This window comes from Bombus bifarius, unplaced genomic scaffold (assembly GCF_011952205.1).
Source record: "Bombus bifarius isolate JDL3187 unplaced genomic scaffold, Bbif_JDL3187 scf7180000008199, whole genome shotgun sequence".
Classification (NCBI taxonomy): Eukaryota; Metazoa; Arthropoda; class Insecta; order Hymenoptera; family Apidae; genus Bombus; species Bombus bifarius.
Window position 1 is genome coordinate 600,660 of NW_022884505.1, and position 21,390 is coordinate 622,049.

Here is a 21,390-nt window from a genome sequence, read left to right on the forward strand (position 1 = left end):
CTGATACTATGTATCTCCAATATGCGTGTAAGGAAAATATTAAGTATAAGTATACTAAGAAGTAGACTGCAAAGTTTAATTTACGATTAACTCCAAAGTATTAAGTAACATAGAAAAAGGTATTATAGAGATAAATTTTGTTTCATAAATATAGCGCGACGCAGTTAATTTTTCTATATCGCATGCGTTTGAATGACGCCTTCAAGAGGTTGAACCCTAACCGCTATATCATTTTATTATTATGATGCTTTTGCAATTAAATAAAAAATTCACAGAATTATAAATTAAGAATAGTAAATGCTTTATTTTACATTATATACTGCAGTCTTTTTGCTAAATCCTAGTAAATGGTATTCTAATAAATAAATAATCATTTTATAAATGTTAAACGCATCCTTAGGATCTTAATATTAGTTCACTAAATATAATTAATAATCTTCTTCATCATATCCATATCCAAAGTCATTCTCATCTTCTGACCCATGATGTCCAAGCATTTCTCCAACAGTCATTTCTGTGGGATCAGCTTCAACATCCTCATCAACATAATCATCGGTCTCATCTATTTTGTAAAGAGAAGTATAATTAATTTAATCAAGCAAAAGAAATTTTACATGAGTGGAAATTAATAACTTACCCATATCACAAGAGGTATCCATTTTTGGAAGTATAGATTCAGTTGTATTAGTTTCTATTTCAACTGGCATTTGCACTTCTTTTTTTGTTTTTTGTATTTGAGGTTTATCTACACGAGGTTTCTTTACTACTGGTGTGATTGGCTTATCTTTGATTCTTGATGAGTTAGAAATATTAGATCTATAAATATAAACATTGATATTTATTGTAGAGATACGTTTCTTGTACAGAATAAAAAAATAACAAAAAATATTATATACTAACATTTTATTAGAACTTGACGAAGTGTTCATTTCTTTCTTTGGTGATTGAACTGGTTCTTCGACCTTTTGTTGTTCTTTGGTTGAATTATTTAAACTAACGTTTAAACTTTTCAGTACTTCATAATTAATTTTCGATGATATTTTCTTCTCTTGTAACATTTTTTCAATTGCTTCGCCTAATAAAATTATAAAATGAACATAATAAACTATAACAATTGATAAAAAATTAATATTATAGAATTTGTAGTAAATATTATAACATTACCTGCAGTATTTGCAGGTACTTGATTTTTATTACGTTTAGTAGTCCGCCGTCGTTTCTTCTCAGGTTTACCTTCTTCTTTTTCTTTCTGCCGTCTTTCTTCTTTTTCTTTTTGTTGATTTAAATATTCAGCATTCACTTTATTCCATAAATTGTGTTTGAATTGTGCTTCTTTTTCTGACATAATATAACTATCTAACTCTTCGTCATCTAAATCAGCAACATCAATCTCTCCAGTATCCTTAAATAGAAAACATTAATGAATAACAATTGTTTTGATTAAAATTAATTTTACTTACATTTTCAAAATTTGTGTTTACTGACTCTTTTGTTTCATTTTCTCGATCATTTATTGATATCAATCCCATAGAAGCAATATTAGGTCCTTTAAACAATTAGGCGTATTATAAATTTTATAATATAACATTATAATAGAATTTAAGAAACTGTTTAAATCCTTGCCTAATCCAGTAATTAATCGATCGTTTATGTTATTCATTTCGGAATCTTGAAAATCACTGTCAGGGTCATCTACATCGTTTCCAACGTAATGTTTAATTACATCTAAATTACTTTCCCTTATAAATCTATCAGTATCTGCTCTTTCTATAGAAGCAGCTGGAAATTAATATTTTATGGTTTTTTTTTCTATAATAAAAACAATAAAATAATTCATCAATTTTTTAATTATTATTACAATTACCATCTTTGCGCTTTTTCATTTTTCCTAATCTGTGTTCTTCTAATTGTTTGTCAATTTCTGCTTGCAATTCATTTATTTCTGTATCTATGTTTAACTAAGAAAAAACAACAAATTATGCATAATTAATTATGTGGATATACGATATATTATAAAATAAAAATATTCTATACCCTTTGTAATCGTTCTCTGTCTTTTTTTCGTGCTGCTTTAAAAGCTGGAGGATCCTGTTCTTCTTCCAAGTCGACCGTCATGAATTCTTCAAGAGTCAATGCGCTTGAAGGTGTATCACCAAATTCTATAAGCCTATAGATGTTAATGTATAAAAATTTGTTATCAATTTTTACGTTTATTTAGAAAAAGACTTATTTGAATACTTTTTACCTCTTGCGTAATGTCGATTCATGCACTTTTACAATTTTAATAATATCCGCCGGTGATCTATTAAACTCATGTAATCGAGCAGCCATCAGCAAAGCTAATGTAAAAGAAATATCGTATATTTGTTTAATATCGATTTAATTTTAATGATCTCTTTTTTTAATTATATTTAATAATATAATTTTGACTTTTTAAGTGTTTAGGTGAATTTGTAACAAACGTTAATGTAAGCATCATATGTAAAATTTTAAAATGTATTAATTAAAACTTAAGTATTTATATTAAAATTAAATAAAATTTAGATTACGAATAAATGAAACTTTTCTAATACCAGCGCCACATAATCCTGATGGTCTACGTCCGCTGTGAATACTATCCCTTTTCATTCTTTGAACTACTCGTAAAGCCGTCATTGATACTTCGTGAGTTTTTTCACCAAACTCCAGCTTATTTGCAAATCTCATAATATATAAACATGGATCTATAAAGAAAAATAATGTCAACAATGTGTTAAATTTAAAAATTCATCAAATATTAACAAATTCATTTTATTAGTTTATTAATATAGTATATTATATTAAAATAATTGCCAAGAATTTCCTTTTTATAATATATAATACACTTTTATGTTATTCTTACTTAAACGTAGAAGGTAAAATAACAAAAAGAATAAAATATATAGTAATTATATAATTCCTGAAGTTTCTATTTAATATTTATTCCATTAGATTACGTTTGTATTGTACGCTATTGTTTGTAAGTGGACATTACTTGCGAAATATAGATGGTGTTCACTTTAATGTTTCGCACAATTTTCAAATTGTTCGCAGCAATATAATAAAAAGATTATTAAATAAACTTTATTTCTGTTAAATGAACAATATATTATGCTGAATGGACAACGTATTAAAATAAAATGTATTTTTTTTCTCTTTAGTCTCGATCATATTGATCTTGTTGATCATATTACACTAAAAAAGGGATTTATTTTAATGTTCATCATCCTTATATCTTGTTCACTCATATTATAAATAGATTATAGTTAACATTTTTTATTACAATACTATCTTGGTAACTGGTCACGACTCGATACTGAATCTGACCAATTAACAAGGGAGGAGTTTACACCATCAATAATTATGCTTGAATATGAAATAGATAAAAATATAGAGCAAGATAATAATACTTGGTACTCAATTCCAGATGTTTTATACAAGACAATTGAATGTCAAAACTCCGGTAAGCAAAATGAGAGAAATATATGTACGTAACACCCGAGTTACGCTCCATAAAGATACTTTCAAGAAATGGTGAGGATGGTGATGGCCAGTTAGCAAGACAGTACATAATCGCAAAACAGATGAAAAATCACACGTTAGAGCGAACACCCTGTATACACATACTGCGCAGATTAAAGATTGCGTTTTTGAGAAACACCAGATATATGGACGCGCGTGCCCTAAGTTTCCTATCGACCGACGTACGGAACTATCTAACCAGCGCCCGTCTGACATGGCGCCCATGTAAATGAAATCCAAAATCGTTCCGTGTTGCAATTGAAGAGAAAACTGGCAATCAAGTTTAAAAAGTGAAAATGGCGATGTCAAATCTTTACTCGAAAATATCAACGAAGCCAATGAAACGGTTCCAGGACAACGTCACAGTCAAACAGACTAATCCATGGTTAAACGGTGAGAGATTATTACAGATATAAATAAACATAATATGCACTTTAAATATATACTGTCCATGCATTTATTAAAGTGAATTATAGAAATAAGAATAAATGAAATTGTTTTTATTTTGTTTAGCTATATCCGAGTAATGTTGTATCATTTCCATAATGTTTATTTTCACTTTGAAACACACAATGATATTTTAACAACATTTTAATTAATTTAGCTTGAGCTTTGAAATATTTTATTTGGAAATGCATTCTGTAAAAATAATTTCGGTCAATTAGGAATTATGAATGATAGATGAAATAGTAAATATATTTTACAAAGTAGTATATAACATGAAACTGTACAGACTTCAAATATACAATATTATAGTGTTAAACTATTTTACGTAATTTCATTTAAATCTTATGATTTTTCATAAAATATATCTATTACGATAAATGTTCGATGAATCAGAGAATGTTGAATCAAATAGAATAATATTGTACATATTTTTAACGTTTAATTTTGATCATATTTTTCGTATTATTCATATGATATTAAAACATAAAAATTAAAATTAGAAAAATTCATAAATTGATAATAGCGTTATAATACTTATTAACCTATGTTTTATTTTAAACCAAATATATATTTTAAAAATTTCGAACTAAATGTGACTTTTCTGTTTTAAATAATTTCTATTATTATATTGTTATAAAGTCTTCTGACCATTTTATATAATAAATAAATTTTTTTGTAATAGCTAAAGATACAACCAATTTAATAAAAATTTGAAATCATGCAAAAAGTATATTAACTCTATAATATGTATGTATACATACATTCATATGAATTTATTTGACATACGTATCACGTGCACCACAAAATTTCTGCGAAATTATACGAATAAAACCGGAACAAACCGAACTTAATATCATTCGAAGTCTTTATACCTATAGATGAATTTTCCTTAAGTGTATAGTGTACATTACATATACATAAGTGTATATTTGTGTTCGTAATGTTTGAATATGAGAGGTGGTCTTTAAAGCTACAGTGGTAGCAAATATTTACTATGTTATGATAGAAGTAAAAGATTCTATTTAAAATTGTTCTCAAAACTGTGGAATAATGTACACTAACGGTAAAATTTTGATGATTTTGCTTTGCATTCGTTTTAATTGAACCGTCGCTAAAAGGTGATAGATTATACAACATCTTAAAGCGATGGTAAATAAAAATAATGGATGTACGAAAACAAACTTTGATTAATTTTAGGAAGAATAATCTAATTTAGAGATCTTAAACCTTATTACAGTTATTGTCTTGCATAACCTCTATTAGTAATGAAAAATATTTTTTGTTGATGAAGTTATACAATCGGTAATATCAGCTTTCGATATATTCTAGCTTAATATAATTAATATATTTATATAAAGGTATTATCTATTAATTGTACTATTAATGAATTAATGAAAATTAATATAGAATAGTGTTACTTTTTGTAACTTTACTATTGTTACTTTGACATATGCTTAATGTTTGTTATAATTAATTTTTATATAATATTTACTCATTCATTTTTAAGTTTAATCTTTATGTAATGATACTAAAAATAATAAATAAAAGAGTAATATTTAAACATATTTTATTCCGTTAAATCCATTAAATTTTTTTATATAATGTTCTGTATGCTAGATTGTTTTAACATAATAAGATAATAATTTTGCCTAAATATGTTGTTTGATAACAAAAAAAACAAAAACAAATACCAAATAGAAATGAATTTCACCTAACTTAAACCTAATATATTGATATTGTATATGTTTTAGCGGAATCACTGATTCCTGTATCAGATTCACCACCTACTGTAAGCCCATTATCTTCTTCCATTGTATTACAACGTGAAGGAACGATAAACCAACCACTTAGTGCACCTGCTTCACCTTTGTCTTCCTTATCATCTCCTTTAACTCAATTGAATTTGTCATCACCTGAAGACTGTACACAAGATCCTAATTGGCAGGCAACAAAACCTACAGTTCGAGAACGAAATGCTGCCATGTTTAACAATCATTTAATGGCTGATATTATATTTAGTGTTGGCAACCCAGGTAATTAATCATAAAGTCATTTAATAATTGGATAAGCAGTAAAAATAATTTAATGTATTAAATATATTAAATAATAATATATTTGATTGCTCAATGTAGGTCACATACAAACTATACCAGCACATAAGTATGTATTGGCCACTGGTAGTTCTGTATTTTATGCCATGTTTTATGGTGGTCTAGCAGAGAATAAAAGAGATATAGAAGTACCAGATGTAGAGCCTGCTGCTTTTCTTGCTCTATTAAGGTAAATGTTTTAAACTTGATGAAGACATCTTAAATTATTCACTACTTATTTTATTATCTTTTCTCAGGTATATGTACTGTGATGAAGTACAATTAGAAGCTGACACAGTGTTAGCAACACTCTATGTTGCTAAAAAATATATAGTCCCTCATTTAGCAAGAGCATGTGTTAATTATTTAGAAACAAGTTTAACAGCAAAGAATGCATGTTTACTTTTAAGTCAATCTCGTTTGTTTGAAGAACCAGATCTTATGCAACGTTGCTGGGAAGTTATAGATGCTCAAGTAAGTTTAAATAAAAGAATGTTGAAGTCTCTTACTTTTAATGATAATTTAAATGTAATGTTAAAGAGTAAATCAAACTCTTCGAACTGTTTGAATAACAAACTACATGATTCTGAACAGCAATTTATTCAGAAAACTACAAAAACTAATAATTATGGAAATATAAAAAATGGACTATCAGTAGTATCTCATTGCTTCAGTTTATCTGAGAACAATTGTTGTTCTAAACTTAACAACAAAAAATTATCGTTTTCATTATTTCGAACTCGAAGTGAACCTTATTTTACAGATAATAAGTTAGAAATTGAAGTAACACAAAATGTAACTTATGAAGATAACTTTATAGAAGAATATGAACACAACAGAAATGATTATAATGATTTTTCCAAAATAACATGTAATATTAGTCCAATAATTACTTAAAGAATTTATAACATTTATTCTGTATATTAAAAAGTTCAAGATATATAGAATTGCTTATCCCTTTTTTAATTAAATTGAGTGAATATTTGAAAGACTGATTGACAAAAAGCTATAAAAATATATTTTTTTAATTTTTAAAATACGTTTTTAATCAAAATTCGTCTAAACTTCATTATAAAAATTCCATTCATTAATTATTAAAGATAATATTACGAAAGATTAAATACATAATAAGCAATTTTATAAAGTATGAAAATAAAATACTTCAACAACATTTTTTTGTAATATTATATACTATATCATACTTATTTAATTAATTTTGTATGTACATATATGACTATTACACTAATATTCATAAAATATTTAATTGTAATAAATTATACCATCATAAAATTAAATGTTTTTCAAAAAATTATAAAATTAGTTTCCTCATAAAAATATCATGTTTAATATATACATTTAGAACAGATTTTTAAAAATTTATTTCTACTTTTAAATTGTATCCTGTATCATATAATAAACATTTTTTTTTAGTAAATATAGCGAATATCAATGTTAACAAAGGATTAAGTTTTAACTAAATCATTGAAATTAGTTTTATATTTATATTTTTATTTTCTTATATTTTACACATACTAATTGTATTTGATAATATTCTTAATATTTTTTAAAGAATTCTTAGAATTTAAAAAATACTTTTAAATTTAGAAAGAACACAAATATACTTTTTGGATGTTTTGAATATAAGATTAATATATGTACATATGCATCATGCAGAGGCCAAACTGATTAATAACATCATGGGTAATCATCTAATTTTTAGAAAATTAAACTCTAATATATTCTAATATTAAAATTAAGTATTTTTCAGGAAATAGAGTTGATCACTTTGGCTTCTAAGTAATTCATACAATATATATAAAATCAATGAAAATATATTCCTAAGAAATATATCCTTTTTTTTAATAATTAAATTTTCGTCAGAAGATAATATATATTTTTACTAAATTTATATATATAAAATTGAATGTAATACAGGCAGAAATGGCGCTAAGATCAGATGGTTTTGTGGATATTGATATTCACACTCTTGAATCAGTGCTTTCTCGAGAAACATTAAACTGTAAAGAGATACATATATGGGATGCTGCATTAAGATGGGCTACTGCAGAATGTATTCGGCAAGAACTTGAACCTTCATCAGCCAATCGAAGACGACTATTAGGTAAATATTTAAATTAAAATTTTAAATCAAAAACTAGTATCACTAGTACTTTTTTCATTCTAGGATCTGCTTTATATTTAATTAGACTTCCTGCTATGAATTTAGAAGAATTTGCCAATAGTGCTGCTCAGACTGGAATCTTAACACAACAAGAAACAATTGATGTTTTTTTGCATTTCACTGCCAGTAATAAACCTCAACTTTGTTTTCCTACCAAACCTCGACAAGGTTTAAAAACTCAAGTAAGTACTATAAAACAAAATCATTTATTTAGGTTTAATGTAAAACAACTATTCATAAGTTAGTAAGCTTGCATAAGTTACATATAGAGTAATAGAACTAAAATTTCTTATGCTTTATTTGCAGGTGTGTCATAGGTTTCAGTCATGTGCATATAGATCAAATCAGTGGCGTTACAGAGGCAGATGTGACTCAATTCAATTTAGCGTTGATAAAAGAATATTTGTTGTAGGTTTCGGACTTTATGGAAGTTCATCTGGTGCTGCAGATTATAATGTTAGAATCGAACTTAAAAGATTGGGATGTGTTTTATCTGAAAATAGTACAAAATTCTTTTCGGATGGGTCGAGCAGTACGTTTCATGTATATTTTGAGAATCCCATCCAAATCGAGCCAGAATGCTTCTATACAGCTAGTGTAATATTAGACGGAGGCGAGCTAAGTTACTTTGGTCAAGAAGGAATGTCAGAGATAACAGTTGGTAATGTAAATTTTCAATTTCAATGCAGTTCGGAAAGTACGAATGGTACTGGTGTACAAGGAGGGCAAATACCCGAATTAATTTTTTATGGACCACCAGTAGATGACTGATGGAAATTTACCACAGAAATAATGGTTTAACTGCCGGTCTCTAAAAATATGTACCTTGACATTGTTCAAGATTTTGTATAATTGTTTTGAGTACTATTTTTAAATCGATGACGAATATTGTGTAATAGATGCACTCTAAAAAATATTAAATATTTTGAATTTAGTATAAAATCATAATGAATAGTTTGCAGAAGAAATTATAATTTTATCTCTATTATTATCACTATTAATCAAATATAAAAAGAAATGTCTTTGTTTTAATTCAAAGACTTGAAAACAAACTTTCTGTTTTATGATACATTGAATATAAATATGAACAATTGCATAAAAATTTATTTTCGTAAAATAAAAGTCAAATATATATATGAAAACTAATATTTGCTTTTATATCAAATAATAAGACAGTATTAAACTAAGAAAATAAATAATTTACTATGTTTAAATTAAAATTAAATTTTAAATTTACATTTTCGCAGAGGAGTGTGTCTACTACAACTTTTGATGTATTCATATTTATGCTTTGTTTCTTCCGAAAAAATATTACATTTCTTATATAACTTAAATACTTGAAACATTATTTGTAAATATGCAACAAGTGAAGTATATAAAATACTTGTTAGATTTGAAGAAGAAGAAGAAGATGTAAAAACGATCTTTAAATTGATAGAAAACAATTGAGAAAGTTAATAAGTGCTATTTAAAAGGATTTACTATCTTAAAAATTATTGTTAAATAATAATATAAAGAAATAAGCAAAAATCAATTAATTTTGGAAACTATATTGTTATCTCGACTAATTAATTCTCAATTAAAAAATACTAATATATAAACTATAATTTTTTTTAATTGAAATGCTTTAGAATCTTAAATGAACAATGTACATTATCGTTTTATGGAGGAGAATATACTGTTTTTGCTAACATAAGTAATATTGATTTAATGTTGCATTCATATATCATGTATTTTAGAATATACTATACTTATTGGAAAGCGTCATAAGCAATTTTAGAATAGTATTATAAGTGAAACTGCCTATACAAAATAATATTTGTTTTTTATTGTAATGTAATATCGAAAAATAAAGATAGAAATTTTTTTTTTTTTCGATTACTTACAATTTATTAATATTAAATTGAATATACAGATATAAATTGGACAGAGAACGATATTTATTTAACGGAACTAAATGCAATACTCGTATCTATATCAAATAACTTTACAGTTATTTGATTACTCTCGTCACAACGAATCTAACACACACACTCTCTCTCTCTCTCTCTAACAACTCTATCAATTCTCACGACTCTACTCTTCGACGACTCGAAACCTCTAACGACTCTACTCTTCGACAACTCGAAACCTCTAACGACTCTACTCTTCAACGACTCAATTAGCTCTGATCTTCGCCAATACAATCCTGCCCGGTCGTGCTCGCTCTTGCTCTCGTCCTCTCACACACACACACTTTTCGGCTCACATACTTTGGCCTCTCGATTGCCACTCCTTGAAATATGAAACCGTACCTCTGTTTTGACACTGCTTATCCTTTCTCGCGTCGCTGTTACTAGGCGCTCTTGGATGTAAACAAACCACGAAAGACGACGTACACGGTGCTTTCTAATTTCAACCGATCTCTAATTCAAATCTATTCTACGATATTACAGTAACATTATTATTTTGTTTTTTGTATCATATTCATAAGAGAGGAGATACATTTTACTTTCTTAGATTTATTGATTCTTTAATGTATGAAATTATGTACTGCAAAAGGTGATTGCTAAATTATTAGAAGGAATGTTTAAATGTAGATTCTTAAAGCAAATAGCGTTTTTGTACACAATATAAAAATCACAACAATACTTTATATGTACATTCTACGATATTTTAATCATGTTTATATAATTTTATAATTTACTATAATCTATGTAAAAAGTAGAAAAATATTCTAGTATAGTTTCAAGATAAAGTATATACTAATTATATATAACTCTCTTATTTTTTTTTTTATAATAAACATTATATTGTATCCAGTAATGCTATAGAATCTGGCGCCAAAGTCTACATTGCAAAATAGTAAATACTATTTAAAAAAGTACAATGGATTGCAATACCAATAATAATAAAATGTACAAAATAATGCCTTCCTACTACTAGTATGACTGGCTGGTGCCAAAAAAAGGAACAAGTAAATTTTGAGAGCATCTCTGTCTTAAGATTGGCATTAAAAAAGATATTAATTATATCATTAACTTCTAAAACAATATTAAAATATTCAGTGAACAATTTTAGTTTGGATTTAAGTTAGATTAATTTATTACTAATAAATAAGAGATTTAGTTTTGTATTCTCCATTTTAGATATTTGATATTATTTAAAATCAAAAAATTATTTAACATTACAATATAAAATATGAAAAGTGTAATTGAAAATGTCTACACAAGCAATAAATTTAAAGAATAGTCATCTTATATTATACTTTTATGTATTAAAGTACTTCAGATTTCTTGATTATTTAGTAATATACGGAGTGAACAAAAAAGTTGAATACAACTTTAGGAGCATGTAGTACTCAGCAAAAATTTTTAATAAACATAGGTTCAAAAACTATTAATTTCAGAGTTACAAAGTTTTTTGTCAGTAAGATATTACCCTTACAACATATGCTCAATATGACCCCTGTTCAGTTCAGCATACACTTCAGCATATTTTCTTACAGAAATACATATACGTTGAAAAATCTCGGCATTTTCCTTATCTCTTGGTTTTGGATTTTACGGAAGTGAAGTTAATATCTCTTGGCAACAAAGCAGCTGGTTTATTATATACTAAACATTTCGTAATTAAACATCTCTGAAATTAACGGTTTTTGACCCATGATTATTAAAAGCTTTTTGCTTGTTATGATGAATACTACATGTTTCTAAGGTTTCTATCCTCAGCTTTAGCAGTGTCCTCAATTTTTTTGTACATCTCGTATACAATAGGGCTAAATTTTGAATTAATATTTCACTATTATATTTTACTATTAAAAAACTGAGTGTATGTGAAGACACAAATGTTATATTTAATACTTAGAGATATTTCAAATATGAACAAATTTTTACTATAGTTAATCAAGTATTTAATTTTGTATTTTTTCAAATTTAACATTTAATACAACGATAATGTATGTAAGAAATCACTGTTTATAATCTTTTTCAAGCGGTAATAAATGTAACAATAACTGTTGTTTCTGATAAAAGTACCTTACGAAATAAGAAAATTTATATCTGAAGAATAAAACATGTCAATCTAATTAATTGCAAATCGAACTATTTTATTTTATTAAAAGTTAAAGATTATGTATGTATCATGTAACATTTAATGATACTTAAAAATTAGTTAATTTGTTCTTAAATCAGAGCAAATAAATTGAATACAGGCATAAATTAGAAGTAAAAATTTATAACATGCAAATTTGTAAAATGCTTACCTACTGAAGGTATATTGATGCAAAGAGCTTGCGTAAACCTCAGATATGTACGTCCCAATTCATGAACACAAATTTGCAGCACATCACTGATGTCAATAAGCATATCTAAATAATTGGTTAAGTACATACTTTACTTCTGAAAACTTGTCATACATAACAAACGAAACTTATATTATTATTTATTATAATTCTTGCTTTTCAGTTTGGGATAGCTTCCGACTTATATCATAAAAAAAACTTATATTTCAATAAGATTTCACACTAAACCAAATACTTTGTATTTATGAAATAGATATAAAGTAGCAAAAATAAATTCAAGAATGATAATTATAAGAAAAATATTGTTTTTTATTTTATGAAAATGTAAAGGATACGTGCAGTGCCTTCTGTACGACAAGTAATATAAACACAAGCTGCATGATTATGTGCTTGCTTCCTCCCACGAGTTAACTGACGATTCAATGCCATTTTATAAAAATTCATAGATGTATCAATACAATGCTGATTTAATCTAGTAACAAAATAAAATACATATTAAATATTTTATAAAATATAATAAATGAAATTAATAATTTACTGATTGTATTATAGAAAAAATTTACATACTGTAATTGCATACATAAATGAGTTATTCCTTTTCTTGCATTTTGCAATGTTATTCCTCTGGATTCTTTTCCATTGACGTGATATGCTATGAACATAAAAATGATTAAACTAGACAAATGATGGAAACTAGTAATAAGAAAATAAAGAATATTTAATGTCATATTTATTATAAAATAACGTACTTGCTCCAAATCCTGTAGCTCCACCAGTGCTGTCATTAGCAACAAATTGACCAAGTACCATCATATTCCCAGATGGTGTCTCTTTAAAAGCTGTTTCACTAACAATAAGTTGGTCTTCCAACACAAAACCACAATCTGTACAGACAGCATCTCCTCGGGCTGGATCTGTTTCAATATTTGTAGATCCACAATTCCGACACTTACTCGCAGACATCTGTTAAATGACAACACCATCATTCAAAAGGAAATCTTTATTATTAAGAATTTAAAACGACATTTTCACATAATTTATGTTATTTTTTATGGTTCAAAATATGTACAGATCAATGCATAACTAAAATATTTAAATTTTATTAATGTTTCCCTAAATTATGCAAGATACTTAAAAAATAAATAAAAGAATTACTTTTAAAATATTAAGCAATAATGAAAAAACAATAATTTTTATATCATACTTTGAAATTACCTTTGTTCTTTATGTTCAACTTTAAATTATTGAAATGATGACATATCAAGTATTATAGGTTAAATAATTTTATTAAATAATGATGACATAATGACAATGTCACACTTTATTATACCGTGTTTTACATAAAAATATGTAGAATCAGGATAAGTTTAACATTCGTCTGATAAAACGATCTTAATCAAATAGTTTGGAAGCACACTCGTTATTACAAACATGACATAAGGATTAGATTGAATACAAAAAATATGCGCATATATTCACTGCTTTAAATGACTATATGTATAGTTTCTTCATCGTCCAATGTAAATGTAATTTTCAAAGTAACATTAACTTTCATGTAATTGTTTTGTTATATAACACATTATAAAATTTACAATTATCTTAATAACTTAAATAAAAATAATAATACAATTTTGATTAGTGTAATGTAAGATCTATTTATTGCGTCCAACCTCTTTAAATATAAAAACCATTATTTCTTTAAAATGTAAAACTATCCAAAATAATTAAAAAATGTTTTTCTGTCTGTATTGTTTCATTATAATATAAATTCATTCATGATGAAAATTTTCCTTGCATTTTTAAACTGATTGAAGTTTCAAACGGCGAAAAATATTGACATTTAACGCAGCACCATCTATAACTGAATACAACAGCAATAACATTCAGATTCGAATAATATTATTCTGTGTGCATAATTCTATTATCAGTAATCAAAAATATTTCGTAACTGTACGAATAACATAATCATATATATATATATTATTGTAATATTCGCAAAGAATAGTTATAATTGTAATATGTGAAGTATCAATCAAATTGAAGGTTCATCGCGCGTAAAATCAAAGTGAAGTAATTATAATAAAGAATTGAATTCTCAATAAGAATTAAATAAGAAATTCAAGATGCCTTGCGAAATGATAACTTTACAACTTGGCCAATGCGGTAATCAAAGTAAGTAACCATGCAATTTACATCTTTGTTAAAATGTTGTTCTCTGTTTTTCTTCTTATTAATTTGCAAATGTAACCAAATAACTTACTTTTAATTACGTATAATTTATTATTTCATTAATATTTTATTAAAATAATCTTTGTTTATCTTTAGTTTTCTACTAGAAATATAAAGATTGTAAAATTTATGTACCACGAAAGTAGGAAACTAAATTTCTGTTTTGAAGATATATTCATAAGATGTATTACGATACTACATTAGCAAAAAAATAAATAATAAAAGAATTTCAATTTTTAGTTGGATTTGAGTTTTGGAAAAAATTATGCGCTGAACATGGTATTAGTCCAGAAGGTATTTTAAAAGATTATGCAACAGAAGGTACAGACAGAAAAGATGTATTTTTTTATCAATCAGATGATGAACATTATATACCAAGAGCAGTATTATTAGATTTGGAACCCAGAGTAATTCATACAATTATGAATTCTCCCTACTCAAAGGTATTCATTACTATATTTTGTATAAATATTATAAGTATGTTTAACTTCATGAATTTATATGAATATATTCTTTATTAAAATACATTGTTATTATAAATATTATTTTCCACAAGTTATATAATCCAGAGAATATTTATTTATCAAAACATGGAGGTGGTGCTGGTAATAATTGGGCATCTGGTTATCATCAAGGAGAGAAACTTCAAGAAGAAATATTTGATATTTTAGACAGAGAAGCAGATGGAAGTGATAGTTTAGAGGTATGTGTAGTTATGTTATTTGAATTTACATCATTAATATTGTAATCATTATGTTAATTTACAGGGATTTGTTTTGTGTCATTCTATCGCAGGTGGTACTGGTTCAGGTATGGGTTCATTCATGCTTGAATCCCTCGCAGATAGGTTTCCAAAAAAATTACTTGAAACATATAGCGTTTTCCCAAACCAAGATGAGATAAGGTATATATTATGCAATAAAACTATATTATAATAATTAAAACAATAGTACGTTTTTAATATAAATAAATTAAAAAGAAAATTCTTTTCAGCGATGTAGTTGTACAGCCATACAATTCCTTATTAACTTTAAAAAGATTAACACAATGTGCTGATTGTGTTGTTGTTCTCGACAACACAGCACTTAATAGAATAGCATCAGATAGACTTCATATCCAAAATCCTAGTTTTACACAAATTAATAAACTTGTTTCTACAATAATGTCTGTTAGCACCACCACACTTCGGTAATATACCATTTATATGTATTTTGCTTAAAAAATTAATGTAAAAAATTATAAAGATTTATTTATCTAATTCACATGTAATACTAGGTATCCTTCTTATATGAACAATGACTTAGTTGGTTTAATTGCTCCATTAATTCCAACACCACGATTACATTTCCTCATGACTGGTTATACTCCTCTTACTACAGATCAAGAAGTAAGTATTCATTTAATGAAATATATAGAGCAACTTTGTTTCTTATTCCAAATTTAAAATTTTTTTAAAAATATACATATTTAATAAAATATAATTCACAGGGAGCATCTGTAAGAAAAACTTCTGTATTAGATGTAATGAGACGTTTGCTTCAGCCGAAAAATATGATGGTTTCTACAGCATTAGATAGAAATGCATCTCACTGTTATATATCTATCTTAAACATCATTCAAGTACGTTTTATTAGAAATATTAAGGGTAAAAATAAAAATAAAATCTTATAAATACAATGTTTTAGGGTGAAGTAGATCCAACCCAAGTTCATAAATCTTTACAAAGAATCAGAGAAAGAAAACTTGCGCAATTTATACCTTGGGGTCCTGCTAGTATACAAGTAGCTCTTTCAAGAAAATCACCATATATTCAAAGTACACATAGAGTATCTGGCTTAATGTTAGCCAATCATACTAACATATCATCAGTAAGTTGCAAAAATATCTTTATATTAAACGATACTAAATTATTTTAATTATTAAATTTAGTGCTTTCAAAATTACTTGATAATTATGTTTACAAACAATTAAAAGCCTTGTTAAATCTGTAATACATATGTATTTCAGTTATTTGACCGTGCCTTACAACAGTATGATAAATTACGAAAGCGAGAAGCATTTTTAGAACAATTTCGTAAGGAAAAAATGTTCGAAGATAATTTGGACGAATTGGATAATTCTAGAGAAGTCGTTGAATATTTGGTAAAGGAATATCAGGCAGCCACCCGAGTGGATTATTTATCATGGAACCCCAGCAAAGTAGAAACATAAAATATTCAATAATTTTAATAAGATTATCGTGCATATAAAGAAAAACTTGAGATCTGATTATCACTTGTTATTTTATGCTTTACTTTATTATCACAGATGCTATTTTGAGCAGTATTAAAGTTGTTCTACGAAAATTAAGTTTCAATACTATACATATAGTAAATAGCAATTTTATGATATTTTAGTACAATTACAAATATTCTCAATTTTTTTATTTTAAATCCATTTCTATCTTTCGTACACAAAATGGAGGTAATGTAGCAATTGTAATGAATCCTGTATGACCAGGTAAAGAACGAGCATGCATTGCAGTAAGCAACTTTCTCTCTTCTTTTTCATATTCACTTTGTTGTGCCATATCTTCGTGTATATCCTAAAACATAGTTACCAAAAAGGTCATATTAATATTTTCAAAACTGATATTTAATATCATCCTAAGTGTAAAACATAAACTAAGCTCGTGCCATTTGAGTTATGATATTTATACACATATCTTTTTATAAGAATTTAACGAAAAATAATACTTAATAAAAAGAATCTTTCATTTTACGACACATATATTAATTCTATATATTGCATCTATTATATATACCTCATATTGCAGGTATTCTAAATTCAGTATAGGAAGGTTTCTATATTGTACATGTACTTCTCTTTGTAAACATTCGTAGGTATTCAACTCAATGAATCCTTTTGATACTAATTTTGCACAAGTACGTTGAACCTGCTCAATACAAGGAGAAAAAGAACATAGTTTTCCACCTAAACATAAAATAATCAAAAAATCATTTCCTTGTCCTACTGTGTTAATTATTACTGTGTTAATTAATTTGTTTATGTAAGTTCGTAGTAACTGAAAAACTAAAATAAAATTTTTTGCTAAAACAATTTGTACCTGATTTCTTTAAAGTAACCACTGCATGATCTATTGCTAACCATGGATGTGGCAGGTCTAAAAAAATTGCATCTGCTTTTGTTTCTAATTCTTTTCCAAAACCTTCCATACAAACATCTTTATGATTTGAAGTTACAAATTTACTAAGACCATGTCTTTCAAACTCTGCTTGAGCAATATTTACACGCTGCTCGTGAAAATCAAATGTATAAAGATGACCGTGAGGGCGAATTGCACGAATAAGAGCATGGGAAAGAGATCCGCTTCCAGTACCTAAAACAATAAGATAGTAAAACTAAGAATGTGATAATTATATGAACTAAATGTAACTTCAAAATGCATTAATAAGTAAAATTCCAATATAAAATATATTGATAAGTTAGTACTTTTAGAATCAAATCAAACAAGTATTTAGGAAATAGTTAATAGTTGTTGAACCTGTTTCAATAACTATGTTTCCTGGTACTAAATCCAACAAGTGTATGATCAAACTTATGTCGGGGCTATATATAATTTGTGTCCTATGAGGTACTGTCAATGTCCAAAGTTCTGATGTTGGTTGTAAAACATATGCCCATCCTTTCGAAAGTCTTTTCATGGTTCCATATTTGTGTCCCACAAGAGAAAATACTCTAAGTGCTCCATATTTTGTTTGAAAAACATTGTCAACCATTTCACCATTTTTATTGGGAATTTTTGCCTTTATTTCTAAAGAATGCATATTATTATGTCCTAAGTATAAAATGACTACATCTCCTTCTTCAATGAATTCTTTTACTTCATTAAAACTCATTTTAATAAAAACAAATTGGATTTATTCATTAAATAATATTATAGTAATATTCCTCTATTTTATATCATAACATTATTAATTTTACATCATAATTATTATCAATTTGTATAAATAACACTTTTTCTTCATACGTTTTGTAACATTGTTATTATCATATCACTTTATATCATTCATAATATTTTATAATATTTTGAATGTTAAATTCAATGTTCCATATTTAAGGTTATGTTTCGTAATACACGTGTTCAAAATTTAAATCTCAAACCTTTTAAATTACAGTCATGTTTCAAACTGTTATACATACATATATATTATATAGATTAATTGAAATAGAACTTGTATGTTATATGTACGCATTTTATCATTTTTTTGTCTACTATCTATGACAATGAATTCACTTCATTATGTATAAATAAAATTAAAAATGAAACTCTAAAAAAAATGTCTTGCCTATCTTCATATAATATATAAAACATATAATTTCCTTCGCTAATATAAAACATAATAGAAAGTAATTGCGTGGTACGTAATATAATTTTGTGTATTATCTAGAAACAAAACTGTATTATTTATTTCAAAAAATTTTTTTTAAATGTAATAAATTCTAATTATATCATATAATATAATGCGAAACTAATGTTCATGATGATAATCTTCATTTTACATTATTTATCTATATCTACTAAATAGTTACAAGATTTTGATTTATCGACTTACAAAATGATACAAATAATAAATTATAATAATTAAAAATATCTATTTGTGAAAAAAATATAAAAAAGAAAATCAGTAAAAATGATGTTCAGTTTCATAAAATGAAAACGTGACTTAATAAAAGCGACACATTTGCTGAGATCCGTGACCCATGAGGCCACTAACAGAGCTTCGAAAAAGTTTAAAAATAGTAAAATAGTTGGTAATGAAGTGCCGAATGGTTTATCTTGAATTGCAGCTCGAAAATTGTTTATACGTAAATTTCTGTTGTTAAAACAGAAACTGATTTCTTATATCTTAGTCACCATAATTTCGAAATATGGCTTCAAAAGTAACACTGTCCCAGGCTCTGGGTACAGATGGAAGTGATTTTAATCATAGACAAAAGATTGCTGGTCATTATCAAATCAGGTAATTAAGACATAACAAAAACGATATGTATATCAGCTACTTTTCTCTTTCTTTCATTAAAAATATTTTGATATTCTACACGTATAATATTTCTAAAATTTAATAAAATAATAATTAAAAATAAATCATTCCTCAACTGTTATTTATTTATTATTAGAATTAAACGTGCATTCCTTTTAGCGCAACAAATAAATCAAGACTGAAATATTGCATATTTTTTCATTATCTTCTTTTCTTCGTTATGCTTGCCAAGCTATCAGCCGATATTTTAGACCATTTGGATATATTTATTTTGGAGATTGAAGAATTACAAGTACCTCAGGTATATGATCTTTAATATAAAACATTAAACTATTAAATTATAATATCTCCCTTTTCTTATAGCCTTTATGGTGGGAATATATTTGGTGCACAAGTTTGATGTTAAGTTTTCTTGCATTGTCTGCTATTAAAAGAAACAGAATTAAAACATTAAAACAGTACATGATAGGTATCATCCTATTAGGATATGGTCCATTACTTTATGGAGTTGTATATTATTTCAAGGATGTTTGGAAATATTTAACTGTTGGTAAAACAAATGAAATTCACTTCTGGCAGGTATTAATAAGTCATATATTATCTATTATTGGAAATTTTCATATAAAATATTTGTTAAATCTATAAAAATTAATTTCTAGGATCTACCATATGGATTATTATGGTATGCATTTATTCTTTTAGCATCTCAAGTTCATTCTTTTTCTTTGTTCTTTTCCTGGAATCTTATAGTAGCTTGGAAAACACGGGGAAATAAAAAAGCTGACTAATTTAATAATAAAATTCATTGAAATCTGGCATATCTGTGAACACTATTGGTAATATAATAATATATTAGGCTGTCCCAAAAGTTTCTTTCATTTTATAAGAAAATAATAAATGCACAACATTTTTTGTTTTATATTATTTTGTTCTATTATTATAAAATTCAATAAAATAATATAAAACAAAAAATGTTGTGCATCAATTATTTCCTTATAAAACAAAAGAAACTTTTGGAACAAACTCATATACTGTTAATAAAAATTAAAACTGTGAAAATATTGCTAATATGTAAATATGTATATATACATGTGTTCATGTACATTATATCATGTGTATTTTACGTATCTTAAATCACATATTTTGAAACATTTCATTTTGTTTTCTTATAAGCAATTTTAATAATGAATTGATATTAAAAAAGAGATAAATGTCACAATTTCTATATTAAATACACAATTCATTATGTAATAAGAGTAAAATAAAATTTCAAATAAATTATTAACCTTTTTTGTATTGTTTGCTACAACAAATACCTGAACTACCCAATACAAAAACTTACATAAAAACTAATAGTAACATAATTAGTCATGTACATTATGTTAATGTTAACTAAATCCATGCATAATGCATTTATATTTATACGTGTACATTACGTTGTTATGAATAATGGCGAGAATTATCGATCAAATGTATAATTGATTACTGGATCCTGGAAAGGAAGATACCTAGATCTAGTAAGAGGGTCCTGAAAAAAGGGAATTTTCACATATCATATATCTATATCTCGTACAA

At 26.1% G+C, this 21,390-nt stretch overlaps 5 protein-coding genes across 8 annotated transcripts; 3 read left to right on the forward strand and 2 right to left on the reverse strand.

Moving 5' to 3' along the window:
* Positions 1–277: 277 nt before the first annotated feature.
* LOC117210121 (transcription factor IIIB 90 kDa subunit) lies at positions 278–21,109 on the reverse strand. 3 transcript variants are annotated; one of them, XM_033452829.1, is made up of 15 exons: positions 21,102–21,109; positions 13,291–13,504; positions 13,109–13,193; positions 12,877–13,013; positions 12,503–12,607; positions 2,574–2,723; positions 2,246–2,339; positions 2,035–2,167; positions 1,865–1,958; positions 1,624–1,779; positions 1,461–1,546; positions 1,165–1,402; positions 901–1,075; positions 638–816; positions 278–562 (listed from the first exon to the last, which is right to left on the reverse strand). In XM_033452829.1, exons 2-15 carry the CDS (start codon positions 13,502–13,504, stop codon positions 429–431), a joined length of 1,980 nt encoding a protein of 659 aa, XP_033308720.1. In that variant the 5' UTR covers positions 21,102–21,109; the 3' UTR covers positions 278–428. The 3 variants fall into 3 exon arrangements, with proteins under 3 accessions (XP_033308720.1, XP_033308721.1, XP_033308722.1); XM_033452830.1 differs by lacking the exon at positions 21,102–21,109 and adding an exon at positions 13,757–14,010; XM_033452831.1 differs by lacking the exon at positions 21,102–21,109 and having other exon boundaries at positions 13,109–13,216; positions 13,291–13,427.
* Positions 3,657–9,344, forward strand: LOC117210123 (BTB/POZ domain-containing protein 3). 2 transcript variants are annotated; one of them, XM_033452832.1, is made up of 7 exons: positions 3,657–3,933; positions 5,739–6,020; positions 6,120–6,267; positions 6,335–6,551; positions 8,013–8,199; positions 8,263–8,441; positions 8,566–9,343. In XM_033452832.1, exons 1-7 carry the CDS (start codon positions 3,837–3,839, stop codon positions 9,028–9,030), a joined length of 1,575 nt encoding a protein of 524 aa, XP_033308723.1. In that variant the 5' UTR covers positions 3,657–3,836; the 3' UTR covers positions 9,031–9,343. The 2 variants fall into 2 exon arrangements, with proteins under 2 accessions (XP_033308723.1, XP_033308724.1); XM_033452833.1 differs by lacking the exon at positions 3,657–3,933 and adding an exon at positions 4,908–5,136 and having other exon boundaries at positions 8,566–9,344.
* LOC117210124 (tubulin gamma-2 chain) lies at positions 14,363–17,530 on the forward strand. Its single transcript, XM_033452835.1, has 9 exons — positions 14,363–14,713; positions 15,011–15,213; positions 15,327–15,473; positions 15,538–15,674; positions 15,764–15,958; positions 16,046–16,157; positions 16,259–16,390; positions 16,456–16,638; positions 16,778–17,530. The coding sequence occupies exons 1-9, from the start codon at positions 14,665–14,667 to the stop codon at positions 16,979–16,981; spliced, it is 1,362 nt and encodes a 453-aa protein (XP_033308726.1). The 5' UTR covers positions 14,363–14,664; the 3' UTR covers positions 16,982–17,530.
* LOC117210130 (tRNA (adenine(58)-N(1))-methyltransferase catalytic subunit TRMT61A) lies at positions 17,179–19,089 on the reverse strand. Its single transcript, XM_033452850.1, has 5 exons — positions 18,846–19,089; positions 18,315–18,735; positions 17,877–18,149; positions 17,574–17,743; positions 17,179–17,354 (listed from the first exon to the last, which is right to left on the reverse strand). The coding sequence occupies exons 2-5, from the start codon at positions 18,667–18,669 to the stop codon at positions 17,193–17,195; spliced, it is 960 nt and encodes a 319-aa protein (XP_033308741.1). The 5' UTR covers positions 18,670–18,735; positions 18,846–19,089; the 3' UTR covers positions 17,179–17,192.
* LOC117210137 (protein jagunal) lies at positions 19,486–20,670 on the forward strand. Its single transcript, XM_033452862.1, has 4 exons — positions 19,486–19,794; positions 19,975–20,116; positions 20,179–20,394; positions 20,475–20,670. Exons 1-4 carry the CDS (start codon positions 19,703–19,705, stop codon positions 20,601–20,603), a joined length of 579 nt encoding a protein of 192 aa, XP_033308753.1. The 5' UTR covers positions 19,486–19,702; the 3' UTR covers positions 20,604–20,670.
* Positions 21,110–21,390: the final 281 nt, after the last annotated feature.

Coding starts and splice junctions, on each gene's coding strand:
- LOC117210123 (XM_033452832.1), top strand. CDS start 3,837: ATGGCGATGTCAAATCTTTACTCGAAAATATCAACGAAGCCAATGAAA. Junction 6,021..6,119: donor ATTTAGTGTTGGCAACCCAG/GTAATTAATCAT, acceptor TGCTCAATGTAG/GTCACATACAAACTATACCA. Junction 8,200..8,262: donor CAATCGAAGACGACTATTAG/GTAAATATTTAA, acceptor TTTTCATTCTAG/GATCTGCTTTATATTTAATT.
- LOC117210121 (XM_033452829.1), bottom strand. CDS start 13,504: ATGTCTGCGAGTAAGTGTCGGAATTGTGGATCTACAAATATTGAAACA. Junction 1,547..1,623: donor TCGATTAATTACTGGATTAG/GCAAGGATTTAA, acceptor AATTGTTTAAAG/GACCTAATATTGCTTCTATG. Junction 563..637: donor GGATACCTCTTGTGATATGG/GTAAGTTATTAA, acceptor TTTACAAAATAG/ATGAGACCGATGATTATGTT.
- LOC117210124 (XM_033452835.1), top strand. CDS start 14,665: ATGCCTTGCGAAATGATAACTTTACAACTTGGCCAATGCGGTAATCAA. Junction 16,391..16,455: donor CTATCTTAAACATCATTCAA/GTACGTTTTATT, acceptor ACAATGTTTTAG/GGTGAAGTAGATCCAACCCA. Junction 16,639..16,777: donor ATCATACTAACATATCATCA/GTAAGTTGCAAA, acceptor TATGTATTTCAG/TTATTTGACCGTGCCTTACA.
- LOC117210130 (XM_033452850.1), bottom strand. CDS start 18,669: ATGAGTTTTAATGAAGTAAAAGAATTCATTGAAGAAGGAGATGTAGTC. Junction 18,150..18,314: donor AAACATAGTTATTGAAACAG/GTTCAACAACTA, acceptor TTATTGTTTTAG/GTACTGGAAGCGGATCTCTT. Junction 17,355..17,573: donor TAGAATACCTGCAATATGAG/GTATATATAATA, acceptor ACTATGTTTTAG/GATATACACGAAGATATGGC.
- LOC117210137 (XM_033452862.1), top strand. CDS start 19,703: ATGGCTTCAAAAGTAACACTGTCCCAGGCTCTGGGTACAGATGGAAGT. Junction 20,117..20,178: donor AAGAATTACAAGTACCTCAG/GTATATGATCTT, acceptor CTTTTCTTATAG/CCTTTATGGTGGGAATATAT. Junction 20,395..20,474: donor ATGAAATTCACTTCTGGCAG/GTATTAATAAGT, acceptor ATTAATTTCTAG/GATCTACCATATGGATTATT.